This window comes from Abramis brama, assembly GCF_963993115.1.
Source record: "Abramis brama genome assembly, chromosome: 19".
Classification (NCBI taxonomy): domain Eukaryota; kingdom Metazoa; phylum Chordata; class Actinopteri; order Cypriniformes; family Leuciscidae; genus Abramis; species Abramis brama.
Window position 1 is genome coordinate 17,309,632 of NC_139981.1, and position 16,023 is coordinate 17,325,654.

General features: G+C 40.3%; 1 protein-coding gene across 1 annotated transcript in view; it reads left to right on the plus strand.

Annotated features, from left to right (window-relative positions):
* The window catches only part of tdrd9 (tudor domain containing 9), a 36,525-nt gene that overhangs the window by 10,961 nt on the left and 9,541 nt on the right, over positions 1-16,023 (plus strand). The window contains exons 11-25 of the mRNA XM_084093568.1: positions 62-119; positions 208-312; positions 427-524; positions 661-792; positions 6,055-6,214; positions 6,357-6,420; positions 6,517-6,580; positions 7,017-7,061; positions 7,390-7,629; positions 8,224-8,331; positions 9,268-9,368; positions 9,609-9,782; positions 9,851-9,962; positions 10,099-10,314; positions 12,586-12,675. Of these exons, the coding sequence (XP_083949694.1) occupies positions 62-119; positions 208-312; positions 427-524; positions 661-792; positions 6,055-6,214; positions 6,357-6,420; positions 6,517-6,580; positions 7,017-7,061; positions 7,390-7,629; positions 8,224-8,331; positions 9,268-9,368; positions 9,609-9,782; positions 9,851-9,962; positions 10,099-10,314; positions 12,586-12,675 (1,767 nt within the window). The remainder of the gene's footprint in view (positions 1-61; positions 120-207; positions 313-426; positions 525-660; positions 793-6,054; positions 6,215-6,356; positions 6,421-6,516; positions 6,581-7,016; positions 7,062-7,389; positions 7,630-8,223; positions 8,332-9,267; positions 9,369-9,608; positions 9,783-9,850; positions 9,963-10,098; positions 10,315-12,585; positions 12,676-16,023) is intronic.

The window sequence follows — 16,023 nt, forward strand, 5'->3', positions numbered from 1 at the left end:
ATAGGTTTGAAAGGTGTGATGGATAGTACATGAAACAAATTCCTGCTGTTTGTATTTACAGATTATTCTCTCCACAAACATCGCAGAGAGTTCTGTCACAGTGCCTGATGTTAAATACGGTGGGTGTTTTTTTACACCAGCCCTCTGAGTTCTTGAGATCATCCTACAGTGAGAAGTATAAATTATGCATTATTTTTTGTTATGCAGTGATTGACTTCTGCCTTGTGCGTCAGTTGGTATGCGACAAGGAAACCAATTACAGGAGTCTCCAGATCAACTGGGCATCCAAGACCAGTTGCAACCAGCGTCGAGGTACTGCACATGTGGGCTGATGTTCAGTGGGACAGATTTACTGTAAAGGTGCACTTAGTTTGTGGGTTTCCTTAAATGCATTTTATTGGCGTCTCTTCCTGTGCATCCTCCCAGGTCGTGCCGGACGGGTATCTAAAGGCTTCTGTTATCGGTTAGTGTCCAGACATTTCTGGGAGAACGAGATTCCAGATTTCACAATCCCAGAGATGCTGGTAAGTGGGCAATAGCATGTCTGCCAATGGCAGCAAAATTTGGAGGATCTTCAGAAATAATGAATTTTTTAATTCTAATTAATTTAAGTATTTTTAGTTGGTTATAGCAGAGATGTGCGTGCGTTTTGACTTGCAGCGATCACCGTTGGCCAGTACCTTGTTGAAGGTGAAGTTGTTGGATATGGGTGATCCCCGCTCGGTTCTCTCCACGGCCCTCACGCCACCCAACCTCAGTGACATCGAAAGAACAGTCCTGCAACTCAAACAGGTCAATAAAGTTGGTTTTGTACTGGTTGGTTGAACAGTTTAAACCTGACATTAAATTTTACATAATGTATGAATGCTATTCTTTGAGCATTAGGGCTGGATGATAAAATGATAATGATAATTATCGCAATATAATTTTTTCTCGATAAAATGATATCAAGAGTTCGATAAATGTTCGATAATGTTTATACGGCAAAAGCGGAATGAAACTCATTTGAACCGCGCGCCACACAGACCATTTATCTGCTCGGCTAAAAGTCCAAACGGCAGTGCAGCGCGAGCTCACTAGAGCAGATGCGTTTACTCTGTCCTGTCATGTCAGTCATGAGATCCAGTGAGAAGCGCTTGAATTCAGCGAAGAACACAATGTCTCTGTGATTCAAACCAGTTTAAAGGCAGATGAAACAGCGCTGACAAACAGGAGAAACACTGTGTGCAACGATACACAAGGTTCATACGGGTGCTTGAAATCCTTAAATGCTTGAATTTTGATGTTGTGTTTTCAAGGTTTGAAAAGTGCTTACATTTTGGATAAAATGCTTGAAATTGTAACTGTATTTCTTTCACAACAAATACCTATCTGACTGAATAGTTAATGAAGTGGAGAAATAAAATGTAGCCCTTCAGATACAGAGTGATTTGCGCTATGCTGGCCAGAGCAAAAGTAGGCGGAGTTTTCATTTTGATTTCCGTGCTTGTTTGGATGCCCCGTTTTTATTAGCCGCGCAGGTAATCGTCACAGAGCGCAGGGTAAAAAATTGAACTATTTTTAACTTTGACCGCGGCATGCGTGCGAGCTCGCCAATGCTACGGAGCGCTCCGCTTTGGTCGACGCAGCAACAAAACATCCTCGCCGGCGCAAGCCATTGAAATAAATTGGTATCATAGCACAGCGCATTCTGCGTCCTGTCTGAAAGGGCCATTAGTGACAGAGTACTTGGTGTGAAAATTTAATGTTAGTATTGCATGTCTGTTATGGCGTGTTCATTTGTGGAATATGCAGTGAACATAACGTTACAGTTACTGTGCTGTAACTTTGGCTAACTACCCGCAAATTAAAACCTGCAAACGTTAGCCCAGTGTATAACAACAATCGTTGATGTCAGATGGAGTGTCATACAAGTAGCCTAGCCTACTGTAAGGTTGAGGATGGCCTTAAAATGTTTGTCTTGGCAATGAAATACATTTTTTTTTTTTACATTTTATACCAGTGCCACCATATTTTTATACCATCATATTTTCAGCCCTTGAAATTACTGAAAATATAATGAAAAGTATTATTCATAGGTAGATTCATTATCTACTTAGACAGTGATACATTTTGACAAATAAAACTTTTTGAACTTGATTTGCTTATATCTGATCCTTCTGCTATTATGAAACACAATTTTGGCTGTTTATAGCATTATCTCTTTTAATGTGATAAACACTGAATAATATTTTTGACTATGTATTGGTATGTAATATACGGTGGTGTAAGGTGCTGGAAAAAGCTTTAAAATGGACCTTGAAAAGTGCTTGAATTTGACCTTGGAAAAGCTGTACGAACCCTGGATACAGTCAGAAGGTTTTTCCGTCTACAAATTCCCATCATTTACCATGGATTTACTGTAACGCTAGCCTAGTAATATTAACTGCACCATGAAATGTGGGATATACATATTGAATTGTATTATATTATCAATGTAGACAGTGTATTAAAGGACTAATGGAATATAATTACAGTATTTAATAATAATTAAGGCTACTGTTTTTCATACAAAACCATAGAAACCATAGTTACATTTTGCCATGATAGTGAGGTGCTATAGGATGGCCAATGGTTAATTTTGATAAAACTCAAACAGTCAGAATATTACATTTTACCAAATAAAAATTAGATTGTTAAAAGAATTTTAACAGACGTTACTTTTTTTGTTAATGAGCATGAATTTAACATAGTAAATGTAGGCGCACTGGGTAGTACGTTAACATTAGCTCAAATGATTTATAGGGAATTTTAATAATTAATCATGAATATGATTAATATATTGCATATTACAGTTACATTAAATTATCGAAGTTGAAAATAGATGGATTATATGAATATATGAATAATCAATCACAACGAATTATAATTCCTCATTCATATATCAATAATCTTATTTCAGATCGATTATGAGATGACCCTTAATGGAAATTAATGTAATTATCAAACAGTTGTTTGTCCAGCAAAACGGCCGTAAGATTAACTTATCAACTTCTCAATAAAGTTATCACTTCTTATAATTTCAGGAGGAATAGTTTCTGGCCATGAAACTCTTTTCCTGTCCTTATAAAATTTAGGTTACTGAAAAGTAACAAATCAGCTTTGTAGCTTAAGATCGAACATTTTCATTGACTTCGTAACATGAGCAGACAGACAGAGTCAATCAGGAATATTGGGTTTTAATAAATGCAAAACTACAGAATATACGAACTACACAATATGCACGGATTATATGTCTATGTACATACGGTTAAACAATACAAGATAACGAATAGGGTTGGGTATCGTTTGAATTTGAACGATTCCGATTCCGATTCCAATTCCTTGTTTCGATTCCGGTTCTTAACGATTCTCGATTCCGATTCTTTTAAGAGGTAGGGTCAAAAAAGTTTAGATCAATTTTAATTCTATGAATTTTTTACTTTTTATGAACTTTACTATGAATTTCTCACAGGGCTGTTTTCAACTACAGTACAATATAAATATCAAATCTATTTTAAACAATTTTTTTAGGATATTTTAAATGAGCTAGCTAACCAACGGTCTTTCTGAAGGAAATAGTCTGACCTAAATGGGCTATCAGGTAAAATAGGCTAAATAAGGTTGTTTACACTCATGTGTAAATGTGTTTTCATCATTTATTTATTTATTTATTTATTTTACGTTCGCCGGCATCGCGCGCAGTTTTCAAACGAACGAGCAGAGGACGAGAGAATATGGTTGTAACTTGCAAGATACCGAAGAATAAGAAAACATCATATAAGTACGTTTTTAAAGTTTAACGTCAGGGTTGTTTGCTCTGAATACATTTTATGAGGCACTGTGAGTTAATAGGGGAACGTGAGTAAAATGAATCCGATCGCTCAAACCACTTCAGGAGGTGGCCTGGGCCGCATTCCAGACGAAACTGGACAAGTGTAAATGCATCTGGTTGTTGAAACCACATATGTAAATTGTCCTCCTCCCAAAAATGCAAAAAAAATAAATAAATAAACGTGTGAGAGCGTGTTATAGGCTATGTAATGTAATAGCCAGATACGACGATACTGGAACACGCGCGTCACCGCAGATGAGAAGCTGAGCATCTGTTCATTAAGCCAACGTGCAAACTATCGCAAAGTAAAGTGAAAGTAAGTCGCAGACGCTTAACACATAATCATCATCATTAAAAGTAAAGAAAGAAATGATCTTACCAGGGCTGTTGTCACTCTCTCTTATTGCGGTCTTTGATTTTGAAATTAGCTGATGATCAATAAAATGCAGCTCATATCTGTTGCTTTCAGTGACGTGCACAATCTGCATATAGCGCGGGAATTGAAGATCGGATTTAAATCCGTTTCGCAAAAACACATTTATGTGACCAGGTGTAAATGGAATCGTTTTGATTAATCAGATAGCTATCCAATCTGAGAAAACGCATGAAGTGACCAGGTGTAAACAGCCCCTAACAGCGGTGTCTTCTTCCGGTCGGCAGACTGGGAATCGAAACTAGGAATCGAAATTTAAACTTTTGAACGATTCCGGGAAAATCACAAAGCTAGTCCCGGTTCCAATCGATACTCGATACCCAAGCCTAATAACGAAAAACATTACAAACAGAACACGAATTAACAGAGGATGAGAAGGTGAGAGAGGAATGGCGAGAGAAAGTGAAAGCAAAATGTGCGATCAGAGAGAGATCACAGTTAGGCAGAAATCACAGACCAGGTAACCTTTGAGAGAGACAACAAGGAATCGCATCAATCAAATCAAATCAATACTTGCGTATGGTTCCACCGGTACTTAAGAAAACTTGGTACTGTGACGTTTACGTTTTTTTAGTACCGACTTGGTACCGAAGTACCGGGTCTTTTGACAACACTATCCTCCAAGGTGCAATAAAGTGTCGCGAAAGACCATTTGTTGCAGACTAGCTGGAGCCAACACAAATGATTTGCATTCGGGGGTTCAGAGTGTGAAAGCAAGAAGGAATGTGCATTTGTGTTCAGATTCAACGAGCCACGATTCATTAATTCAGAACCAAATGAAATTAATGATCTGCTCATCCGCTACATAAATCTGCATCCTAACGTAAGCTAATACTACTGTCAACTCACTGTCAAATATGCGTTTCGAGACAAAACATGTAATATTAATATTGCAGCCTGCACTGCAAACTGTGCTGAAGGTACGTGCCATCAAAGTCAGGCAACACAAACCTGTTTCAAGACTTGAAACAATATCCCCCATTACCAAATGTAGAAACTAAGATATTTATTTTAAGGAAAAATGACAAATGTTTGAATGTTCTACCTCAGATTTGTGAAATGTTCACCTGTTTAACAAGTGTTTTTCATGATATGTTCTGACAATAAAAAGTAGTTTAAAACCACAATTAACGCTCTGGTTTCTACAACTTTCACTTAGGAGCAGAAATCTGCCTTTAAACTTGAAAGAAATAAAGATTTGACATTTATCGTGATAATTATCGATATCGACTGATATAAAACAATTATGATAATTTTTTTTTGGCCATATCGCCCAGCCCTATTGAGCATAGACGTGAATCCCATTTTAATTCGGTGAAAGTGATTTGATATTCTTGTTGATTATTTGTTCATTTTACTGTTAGAGTTTGTATGCATATTGGGTTTGTGGCAGTGTTATTTCAGTATTATTTATATACTGTTAAAATCTTTATTAATATTTTAAATTTAGGTTTTATTCTTATATTTAAAATTTTGGCTTAATCTTTAGTAATTTTGTTTTGTTTTTGGTTGTTTTTGTTTAATATTGCTATTTAGGTTTAATTTATTTTAGTTTTAGTTTATTCATTTTTCAGCTAGTAATTGTAGTGCTTCAATGTAAATTTATTTCAGTTAGTTATTATAAAATTAGATAATATATAAATTAGATAATATTAAAATTATCTAATTATTTCAGCTTTATTTTAATTAACAAATATTTTTAATTGTTTTAATATTTGTTTTAGTTAATTATAAATAATAACCCTGGTTTGTGTCCCTGTGTGTGTAGATCGGAGCTCTTTCTGTGCAGACCAACAGTCAGATGGAGTATGATGGCGAGTTGACGTTTCTGGGTCGTGTGTTGGCGCACCTGCCCGTGGACCTGCAGTTGGGGAAGTTGATCGTTTTTGGACATGTTTTCGGTTGTCTAGAGGAGTGTCTTATCATTGGTATAATGATTTGTGTATTAGTGTGTGTGTGTGTGAAAAATATCTGTATATCATCTGAATAATCTATAATATCAGGTTACCATGTTGCCGTAAAAAAAAAAAAAAAAAGATGATGAAAAGATATAAACTGTCTTTCTCTCAGCTGCATCTCTCTCTCTGAAGAGTTTCTTTGCCATGCCATCACTACAGCAGCTGGCTGGGTACAGGTAGGTTGACCTTTGACCCTACATACGTCACAGGTTTTCTGAATTGGGCTTCAACTTGATCCTGATATTCTTCTGTACTGTCGTCTGACCTCACAGGAGTAAGTTGAGTTTTGCACAAAATGTTCCAAGTGACTTCGTTGCTTTCGTCAATGCCTTCAAGGTACGAAATGCCAGCTCTGAGCGTGATCAGTAGACTTGTTTAGATCTTAGATGCCATATTGAATTTAATGCAGATGAAAACATGGCGGTGAGAGATCGAACAATCTTTACAATTGCAAGCACTGTTTAAAGGTCCTAGATTATGTAGTTCTTCCAACTCAGAACTTTTTGTCTACTGTTTTTGTTTACTGAAAGTTTCTTTTTCTTTAAGTATTTTCATCAGCTGATTAATTGGTATGTTGTTAACCAACAGTACAATTAATTGAATGCACTGTATTCTGTGCCTTACTGCCTCGTTTTCATTTGTCAAAAATGAAATATGCTTCTACCCTGACTAAGGTCTATAGATGTCAGTCTCATAACAGTGTCTATAATAGTAAAACATTTTTGTTTTTAATCTAACCTAATAGGACTTATTTTTTTATATTTTTTTGTAGGCCTGGTACACATCTAGAGCTAAAGGAGAACTTAGACACCCAAAGGTAAGAGCATAAATATTGATAATATATTTGATGATGGGAAAGGAAGCTTTAGGACATATACAAAAGATGAAAGTAGTGATGCACCGAAATTTTTTATATAAAAAAAAAAAGTTTTCAGTTTCGGTTTTCGGCCAAGTGCATCCATAATTTTCGGTTTCTGTTTCAGCCCAGAATTTATTTCGGTGCATCCCTAATAAAAAGTTGTTGCTTACAAAAGCAGCTAGATGTAAACAATACTCAACATGTCTTTCAAATATTAAATATTTTCATTAACAGCCCTAGTGCACACTGCAACCCCCCCCCCCCTTTTTTTTTTTTTTTTTACCAGGATGAACTGGAATGGGGCAAAGAGAACTGCATTCAGATCAAACGAATCAGAGAGGTAAACACTGCACACAAATGCGCTAATTTTATACAGAATTTGTCTAGCCCCATTGCATGTCTGTTACAGGTGGCAGAGCTCTTTGAGGATATGAAGAAGAGAGTTTCCAGATTTAACATGCACATCAGCAGCTCCTCAAACCCCACAGACTACACCAGCCTGCACAAACAGAGATTCATCCTGCAGGTATAGACACATACAGCAATACACTACCTGTTCAAAAGCTTGGGGTCCGTAAGATATATAGATATATATATATATATATATATATATATATATATATATATAATATTATTATTATTATTATTATATTTTTTTTTATTTATTTTTTTTATTATTATTATTTTTATTATTTTTTTGAAAGAAACAAACTTATTCAGCAGGGAAGCAAACTTTTGTTGTTACAAATTTTCAAACAAAAATGCTGATGTTTTAAATTTCCTATTGATCAAAAATGTATCATGGGTTTTGCAAGATTAAGCAGCACAAATGTTTTCAACAATGATGATTAAAACAAATTCATTGGCAACAAATCAGCATATTAGAATGATTTCTGACATTGAAGACTGGAGTATGGGAAATTAAGCTTTAACATCTCAGGAATAAAGAACATTCTTTCAAATATATTAAAACAGTCAAATTAAAATTTTAATAATATTTTGTAAGAATTACTGTTTTTACTGTATTTCTGTTTGAATGAATGCAGCCTTGGCGAACAAGGTTTGTGTGTGCTACTATTGAATGTGATCCGTTTATCCTTTCTTTGTCTTTCTGGATTAGGTGGTCATTGCTGGTGCATTCTTTCCGAATTATTTCTCTCAGGCAGAGATTGATGAGCAGCTGGCATCTAAGGAACTTTCTGGAAATGATCCAAAGACCACCATTCTGGTACCAGTGTCTCCCCTTACAAAAGTCAGATTTAGTCAGAACTGGGATGCACATGCTCAGAACACACAAGAGCAGTTGGGCCCTATTTTAACGATCTAAGCGTATGGTCTAAAGCGCACAGTGCAAGTTCACTTAGGGCGTGTCCGAATCCACTTTTGCTAGTTTTACGACGGGAAAAATAGTCGGCGCGCCAGGCGCGTGGTCTAAAAGGGTTGTCCCTATTCTCATAATGAGTAATGGGTGTGTTTTGGGATTTACGTGCGTTAAACCAATCAGAGTCTCATCTCCCATTCCCATTAAATGCCAGTTGCACTCGCGCCATGGCAGATTCACTATTTACATGACGGAATTTGATAGTGGAAAGACCAAAGTCGTCTCCAGAGCGCAAACGGATTTGCTCGTGCGTGAGGTTAAAGCCCACAAGCAGACCATCTACGGGACAAGCCTGATTCCACCATATCTTTATGTACACAATAATAATCTTTTACATTGTAATCCTTTTATTTCCAGCACACCCATGGGTGGACAAATGGGCGCAAATGCATTTGCTATTTAAACAACGTGGCACAGGACGTGAAAATGATAACCGCGTCGAACTGAAACTAGCAAAAAATACACGCTGTAAGATGGCTCTTATTGAGTATGACCTGGGTCAGGTCCTTAAACCATTCCTCATCATCTCTCATCCCTAATTTTTGCAAGTTATATATTTATAAACATGTTTATAGACAAGCTAGCTGACTTAATAACCCATCTGGTTTACTGAGACAGACAACTTTATTTTAAAGTATTAGCACTTAAAGGTACCCCCTTTAGAACTGGAACAATGCTATGGGACCTTAAATATTATAAGGTACCATAGCATTGTAATTATAAATATTTAGTACTTGTGTAGTAGAGTGTGTCTCTGGCCTAATGCCTTTTTTCTCTCATCAGATTAGGAATTTGCCTCCGTTTGCATTCCTGTGCTATAAGCAGCTCCAGTCGCTGTTCCGTCAATGTGGACAGGTCAAATCAATCGCTTTTGATGGATCCAGGTAACTTAAATGCACAAAGACAAACAGTGTGTTCCAAGTAAACTTGGAATTCCAAAGGAAAAAATGTCAGTTGCAAAATGCAAACTCAAAATTGTGAGAAATAAAGTTAGAATTGTTATAAACACAATTTTGTTAAAGAAAGTCATAATTACAAGATGTCAAAATTGTAAGAAATAAACTTGGAATTGCAAGAAATGAAGTTTGCAAAATTTGAAGAAATGAAAATGCAAATTTTTGCAGAGCCTATGTTGAGTTTTATCGCTCGTGTGTGAGGGAGTCAGGCGTGTTACCCGAGGTCATGTTGGCATTGCTGCGAGCTCGCCAGACTCCCGGTCTCCACCTGCTGGTGCACCACACAGATGAGGTGGAGGTCCAAGCTAGAGGAAAGCCCATCACACACCTACGTTACGCAAGGTAGCTGCAAGCCCCCCCATGCAGACCTTGACAGATGCGTACAGTTTTCATAAAGAAATTTCTTTCAGGGTTAACGTGGATGTTCAGAGCCATGCTGTGTGTCCTGTTGGAGTTCTGAGCAGCACTGTAAATCCGGAGAAACTTCCATCCAGCAGGGATTTTGTCATTAACATCACAGAGGTGAGGACTGACGCCTCAGCTTTTTTGTTTTAGAAAGCTTTTGAAGGCTTTTGGAAAAATGTGGCCTATTATGACCTATTCTTAGTCCATCTTTTTGAGCAGCGTGCTGGTTGTTAACATGTATGATTGTTTGTAGGTTATCGATGTGGGCCATTTTTGGGGCTTTCAGACAGATCAGAGCAGCGTAGAGAAACAGTGTCAGTTAACAGCAGCGCTAAACATCAGGGATCTGAGACCCGTGTCTGTCTCGCTCTATCCAAACCTGCTGTGTGTGGCCCCCTTCAAAGAAGGACAGCAACTGGCCAAATACTATAGAGCCAAAGTATTGCACATCCTGGGCAGCAACGTAGAGGTACAGTACACACTCACAATGCTCCTGTGCAGAACAAAACAGTCAGATCCATAATTATTGCTGTACATGCGTAGCTGAATTTAATAGTTTTTTATAACAAATTTATTTCCAGTACAGATGCACATTTTTCCAATAATGAATTAAACAATTCTAAGTGAGTTCAACTGAAGAATGTATTAAACTTAATGTAATCACAATAGAATAAAGCCACAAACTCAAGTCATCTCTTGTTTTAAAACTTATTTCACAGGGCACATTATGCTACGTACATTTACACCATCACCTTATAAATGTGAGATTTTATTAATAGTAATGTGTATGATGTGCCATAAGTATTATATTAGAAGCTAACTCAAAAAGTTAATTCATAACTAATATTAACTATTCATCACAGTTGTGAAAAGTTTGAGCTTTGTAGAGTAAAGCATCGGCAGTTCAAACATTTTCATAATATTTCATTTGTGTTAAAACTTTTAAAATACTTTGATTCCCGAACTTGTTCTTGTTGGGTACAGCCGTTGTTGGTACTGGAAAAACTTTTACCCTGCTAGTGCCAATCCGGAAGAGACAAACACAGAATTGTGAAAAAGGCAAATTAATGAACTTTCAGGGGTGCAAACAGCGCGCTTTTCGGCGCCTCCCGCTTTTTTCACGTCAGTTTGGGTGACTTGTATGAATCGTGCAGATCCGAAGAGTTTTTCTTAAGGAGGGGGGGGGGGGGGGGGGGTGGTTTGAGAGGGTCTGATTATAATTTAACCAACAGTAATTCTGGATTGCGTCCACCAACAAGTAAATAGGAAATAAGCGAATCAGAACACTGCGCGCCAAACAAGCAGTATGTGCGCAAGCGTGAACCACTAGTGTTTCTGTCTCACTCTGGATCTGCCACTGCATCAAATTTCTCTCTGCGTGGCGTGGAGTGTCCGTTTTTATGTCGGCTCTCATGTTAACTGGTTAGAGCTTGTGTTAGAGCACAATGCCTGCGTGACACACACACTTCTCGAGCTGCGCCGAAACCGCGTGCTAGAAATAGAACCGCAACCGACGCCTATTTTTCACGCGACACGCACGAGTGTTGGAAGTTTTCAGACAAAATAGAAGGCGCAAATACATATTAATAAATTACATTTTGATGCTTGAAAGTCTCTCGGTTTTGACAAATGCATATATAATTGTAATTTAAAAAATAGGCCTAATTATCGATTTTCAAATATTGCCCCTGTCAATAGGCCTACAGAACGAAATATTCTGTAGCCTGTTTTGCCGTCAATACTGCCGACGTTGTCTTTGCTGTATCAGGCTATATATATTATGTTTAACATCCAAATGTAGATGGTCTGTCGGCGCACAGAGCCACGCAGTCGCAGACAGCACGTGAAGTTCGTGAACACCGAATTCCCTTTTCTTTCTTATCTATTTGTGTTTGAACAGACATGTGCACGAAAAAATAAGCCAGTGTCCGTCTCAACGAGTTTCCCCGTAAACGCAGTCAAAATAAAACGGATGCGTGTCATTACCGGTATTAGATACGTGCATTCGTCTTAAAGGGACAGCACCCAATATACCTGCAGCTGTTTTTGTCACCAAAGTTAATCAAACAACAAAAGAGAGAAAAATCACGTTTTGTCAAAAGATAAACTGTATTAATACTTAATACAGTTAATTTACCTGAAAAACATAAAGCACTGCTTTATTTCTCGTGTATTTGTGTTTTATTGTATTTATATTTGTATTTTGTTTATTAGTTTCTATGCAGATGCACTAGGCCTACCCTACACAATTACCCCAATCATCCTAGAATTATTAATTCTTTACAAAAAGAGCTATTCAAATCATCAGGTGAAATTGTTTTCAGGAAGTAGCAGTAAAGCAAGAAGAAGAAGTGCAAGATAGTTTTTCTAAATTTCATTTGACTCTATCTATGTGCATATAGGGGTGGGTTGGGGATGGTGACACTGTAGTATCTGGATATTTGCCGTGGGACGAGGGCTTCGATTACCTCTCTCTTTTTTGACCATACATGTGTTTGCACCCCTGAACTTTACACAGTTATTGAACTGAACCATCACTGAATTCACTTGAGCTGAAAAATCACACTTGTCTTTTTAGAGCCACTTTACAGCAGAATTTTAATTTACCTCATATTTGATTGTATTCATCATTGATTGTTATTTTCCTGTTTGTTACTGTGAAGCTACTTTGAAACCATCTTTATTATATATTAAGTGCAATAAAGGTGACTTGACTAAATGTATATGTATTTGTTCATAGGTGTTTTTTGTGGATTTCGGCAACAGCTCTACGGTCCCGTGCAGCAGTCTGAGAGAGCTCCCAACTGACCTCATGACTCCGCCCTTTCAAGTACGTACTTCTGTTCCGGAGTTTTTTTTTTTGCGTTCTCTTTATTAAGGCTGTGCAATATAGCGAAAACATATCTTGATATTTTCAGCTTTTTACCAAACAGCCATTGAAGGAGATTCACTATGGTACAATACAAATCTAGTAGTAGAATTCAATACAAATGTAGTAAAAAATAAAGGCATGTTTTACATAGTTTTTCGACTAAACACAAGGAAGAATTTTTAATCTTTTACAATTTGGATATATTTTTAAAAAAAGTTTTTATTTTTTATTTTTTTATAATTTTTTTTACAAAAACTTGATATATATCAAGATAGTGTATTTAATAAATACAAATATTTATATTTACTACGAGGCTGGTGAATGCTTGAATCTGATGAACGTTCTAAGGTGTGCAATTATGTTCAGGGAATTGCACGGCTAAAGTAGTTCCAGGCAGGTCTTGACCACATTACATGCCCATATCACATTTAGGGCTGGGCATCGATACAGATGTCCCTCAATTTTTTATTTGATTTGATTTGATGTTTTCGATCAATGAATTCAATGATTAAATTTCCACTGGCCCCACCACAAAAAAATAGTCACAAGTAAACAGTCATCAATAAGAAAAGAACAAATAATCAAACTACAAGCAGTAGCGCAAATAAATACAGTAGAACAAAGATACACATGATATCAGCTTTTTCAGGTAGGTCTAACAGTAGTTTTCAGGTACAAAAATGCAAGTAATCAAATGAAAAATAATACTGCATATAATCTTCATGTTGTCCAGGGCTATATGCCCCTGGTAGGGTCTCCCAAGGCAAACAGGTCCTAGGTGACGGGTCAGACTAAGAGCGGTTCAGAAACCCCTTATGAAGAAATGAAAAGGCAAACAGGTCCTAGGTGACGGGTCAGACTAAGAGCGGTTCAGAAACCCCTTATGAAGAAATGAAATCCAAGGACCGTGACGTCGCCCGGTATGGCGCAGCCGGGGCCCCACCCTGGAGCCAGGCCTGAGGTTGGGGCTCGTATGCGAGCGCCTGGTGGCCGGGCCTCCCCCCACGGGGTCCGGCCGGGCTCAGCCCGAAGGAGCGACGTGGGGCCGCCTTCCCATGGGCTCACCACCTACAGGAGGGACCGTAAGGGGCCGGTGCTTAGAGAATCGGGCGGCAGTCGAAGGCGGGGGCCTCGACAGCCCAATCCCTGGACACGGAAACTAGCTCTAGGGACGTGGAACGTCACCTCGTTGGCGGGGAAGGAGCCTGAGATTGTGCGTGAGGTTGAGAGGTTCCGACTAGAGATAGTCGGGATCACCTCTACGCACAGCTTGGGCTCTGGAACCACACTCCTCGAGAGAGGATGGACTCTTCACCACTCTGGAGTTGCCCATGGTGAGAGGCGGCGGGCTGGTGTGGGTTTGCTTATAGCCCCCCAGCTCAGCTGCCATGTGTTGGAGTTCTCCCCGGTGAACGAGAGGGTCGCTTCCCTGCGCCTTCGGGTCGGGGATAGGCCTCTCACTGTCGTTTGTGCCTACGGGCCAAACGGCAGTGCAGAGTACCCGGCCTTCTTGGAGTCTCTGGGAGGGGTGCTGGAAAGTGCTCCAACTGGGGACTCCGTCATTTTACTGGGGGACTTCAACGCCCACGTGGGCAACGACAGTGACACCTGGAGGGGCGTGATTGGGAGGAACGGCCCCCCTGATCTGAACCCGAGCGGTGTTCAGTTATTGGACTTCTGTGCTAGTTACAGCCTGTCCATAACGAACACCATGTTCAAGCATAAGGGTGTACTCTGCACTGCCGTTTGGCCCGTAGGCACAAACGACAGTGAGAGGCCTATCCCCGACCCGAAGGCGCAGGGAAGCGACCCTCTCGTTCACCGGGGAGAACTTCTCATCCGTCCTTCGGATGAGACGTTAAACCGAGGTCCTGACTCTCTGTGGTCATTAAAAATCCCAGGATGTCCTTCGAAAAAGAGTAGGGGTGTAACCCCGGCATCCTGGCCAAATTTGCCCCTTGGCCTCTGTCCATCATGGCCTCCTAATCATCCCCATATACTGATTGGCTTCATCACTGTCTCCTCTCCACCAGTAAGCTGGTGTGTGGTGGGCGTACTGGCGCAATATGGCTGCCGTCGCATCATCCAGGTGGATGCTGCACATTGGTGGTGGTTGAGGAGATTCCCCCTTCTATGTAAAGCGCTTTGAGTGCAGAGAAAAGCGCTATATAAATGTAAGGAATTATTAATTATTATTATTATTATTATCAGTGCACGTGGCACCAGGACACCCTAGGCCGTAGGTCGATGATCGACTTTGTGGTCGTTTCATCTGACCTCCGGCCATATGTCTTGGACACTCGGGTGAAGAGAGAGGCGGAGCTGTCAACTGATCACCACCTGGTGGTGAGTTGGATCCGATGGCGGGGGAGGAAGCTGGACAGACTCGGCAGACCCAAGCGTACTGTAAGGGTCTGCTGGGAACATTTGGCCGAGTCTCCTGTCAGAGAGCTCTTCAACTCCCACCTCCGGCGGAGCTTCGACCGGATCCCGAGGGAGGTTGGAGATATTGAGTCCGAGTGGACCATGTTCTCCACCTCCATTGTCGAAGCGGCCGCTCGGAGCTGTGGCCGTAAGGTCTCCGGTGCCTGTCGAGGCGGCAATCCCTGAACCCGGTGGTGGACACCGTAAGTAAGGGATGCCGTCAAGCTGAAGGAGTCCTATCGGGCCTGGTTGGCTTGTGGGACTCCTGAGGCAGATGACGGGTACCGGCAGGCCAAGCGGACTGCAGCCCGGGTGGTTGTGGAGGCAAAAACTCGGGCCTGGGAGGAGTTCGGTGAGGCCATGGAGAAGGACTATCGGCTGGCCTCAGAGATTCTGGCAAACCGTCCGGCGCCTCAGGAGAGGGAAGCAGTGCCCTACCAACGCTGTTTACAGTAGAGGTGGGGAGCTGTTGACCTCAACTGGGGATGACGTTGGACGGTGGAAGGAATACTTCGAGGATCTCCTCAATCCTACTGTCACGTCTTCCATTGAGGAAGCAGAGGCTGAGGGCTCAGAGGTGGACTCGTCCATCACCCAAGCTGAAGTCACCGAGGTAGTCAAGAAACTCCTCGGTGGCAAGGCACCGGGGGTGGATGAGATCCGCCCTGAGTACCTCAAGTCTCTGGATGTTGTGGGGCTGTCTTGGCTGACACGCCTCTGCAGCATCGCGTGGCGGTCGGCGACAGTGCCTCTGGGATGGCAGACCGGGGTGGTGGTCCCTCTTTTTAAGAAGGGGGACCGGAGGGTGTGTTCCAACTACAGGGGGATCACACTTCTCAGCCTCCCTGGGAAAGTCTATGCCAGGGTACTGGAGAGGAGAAT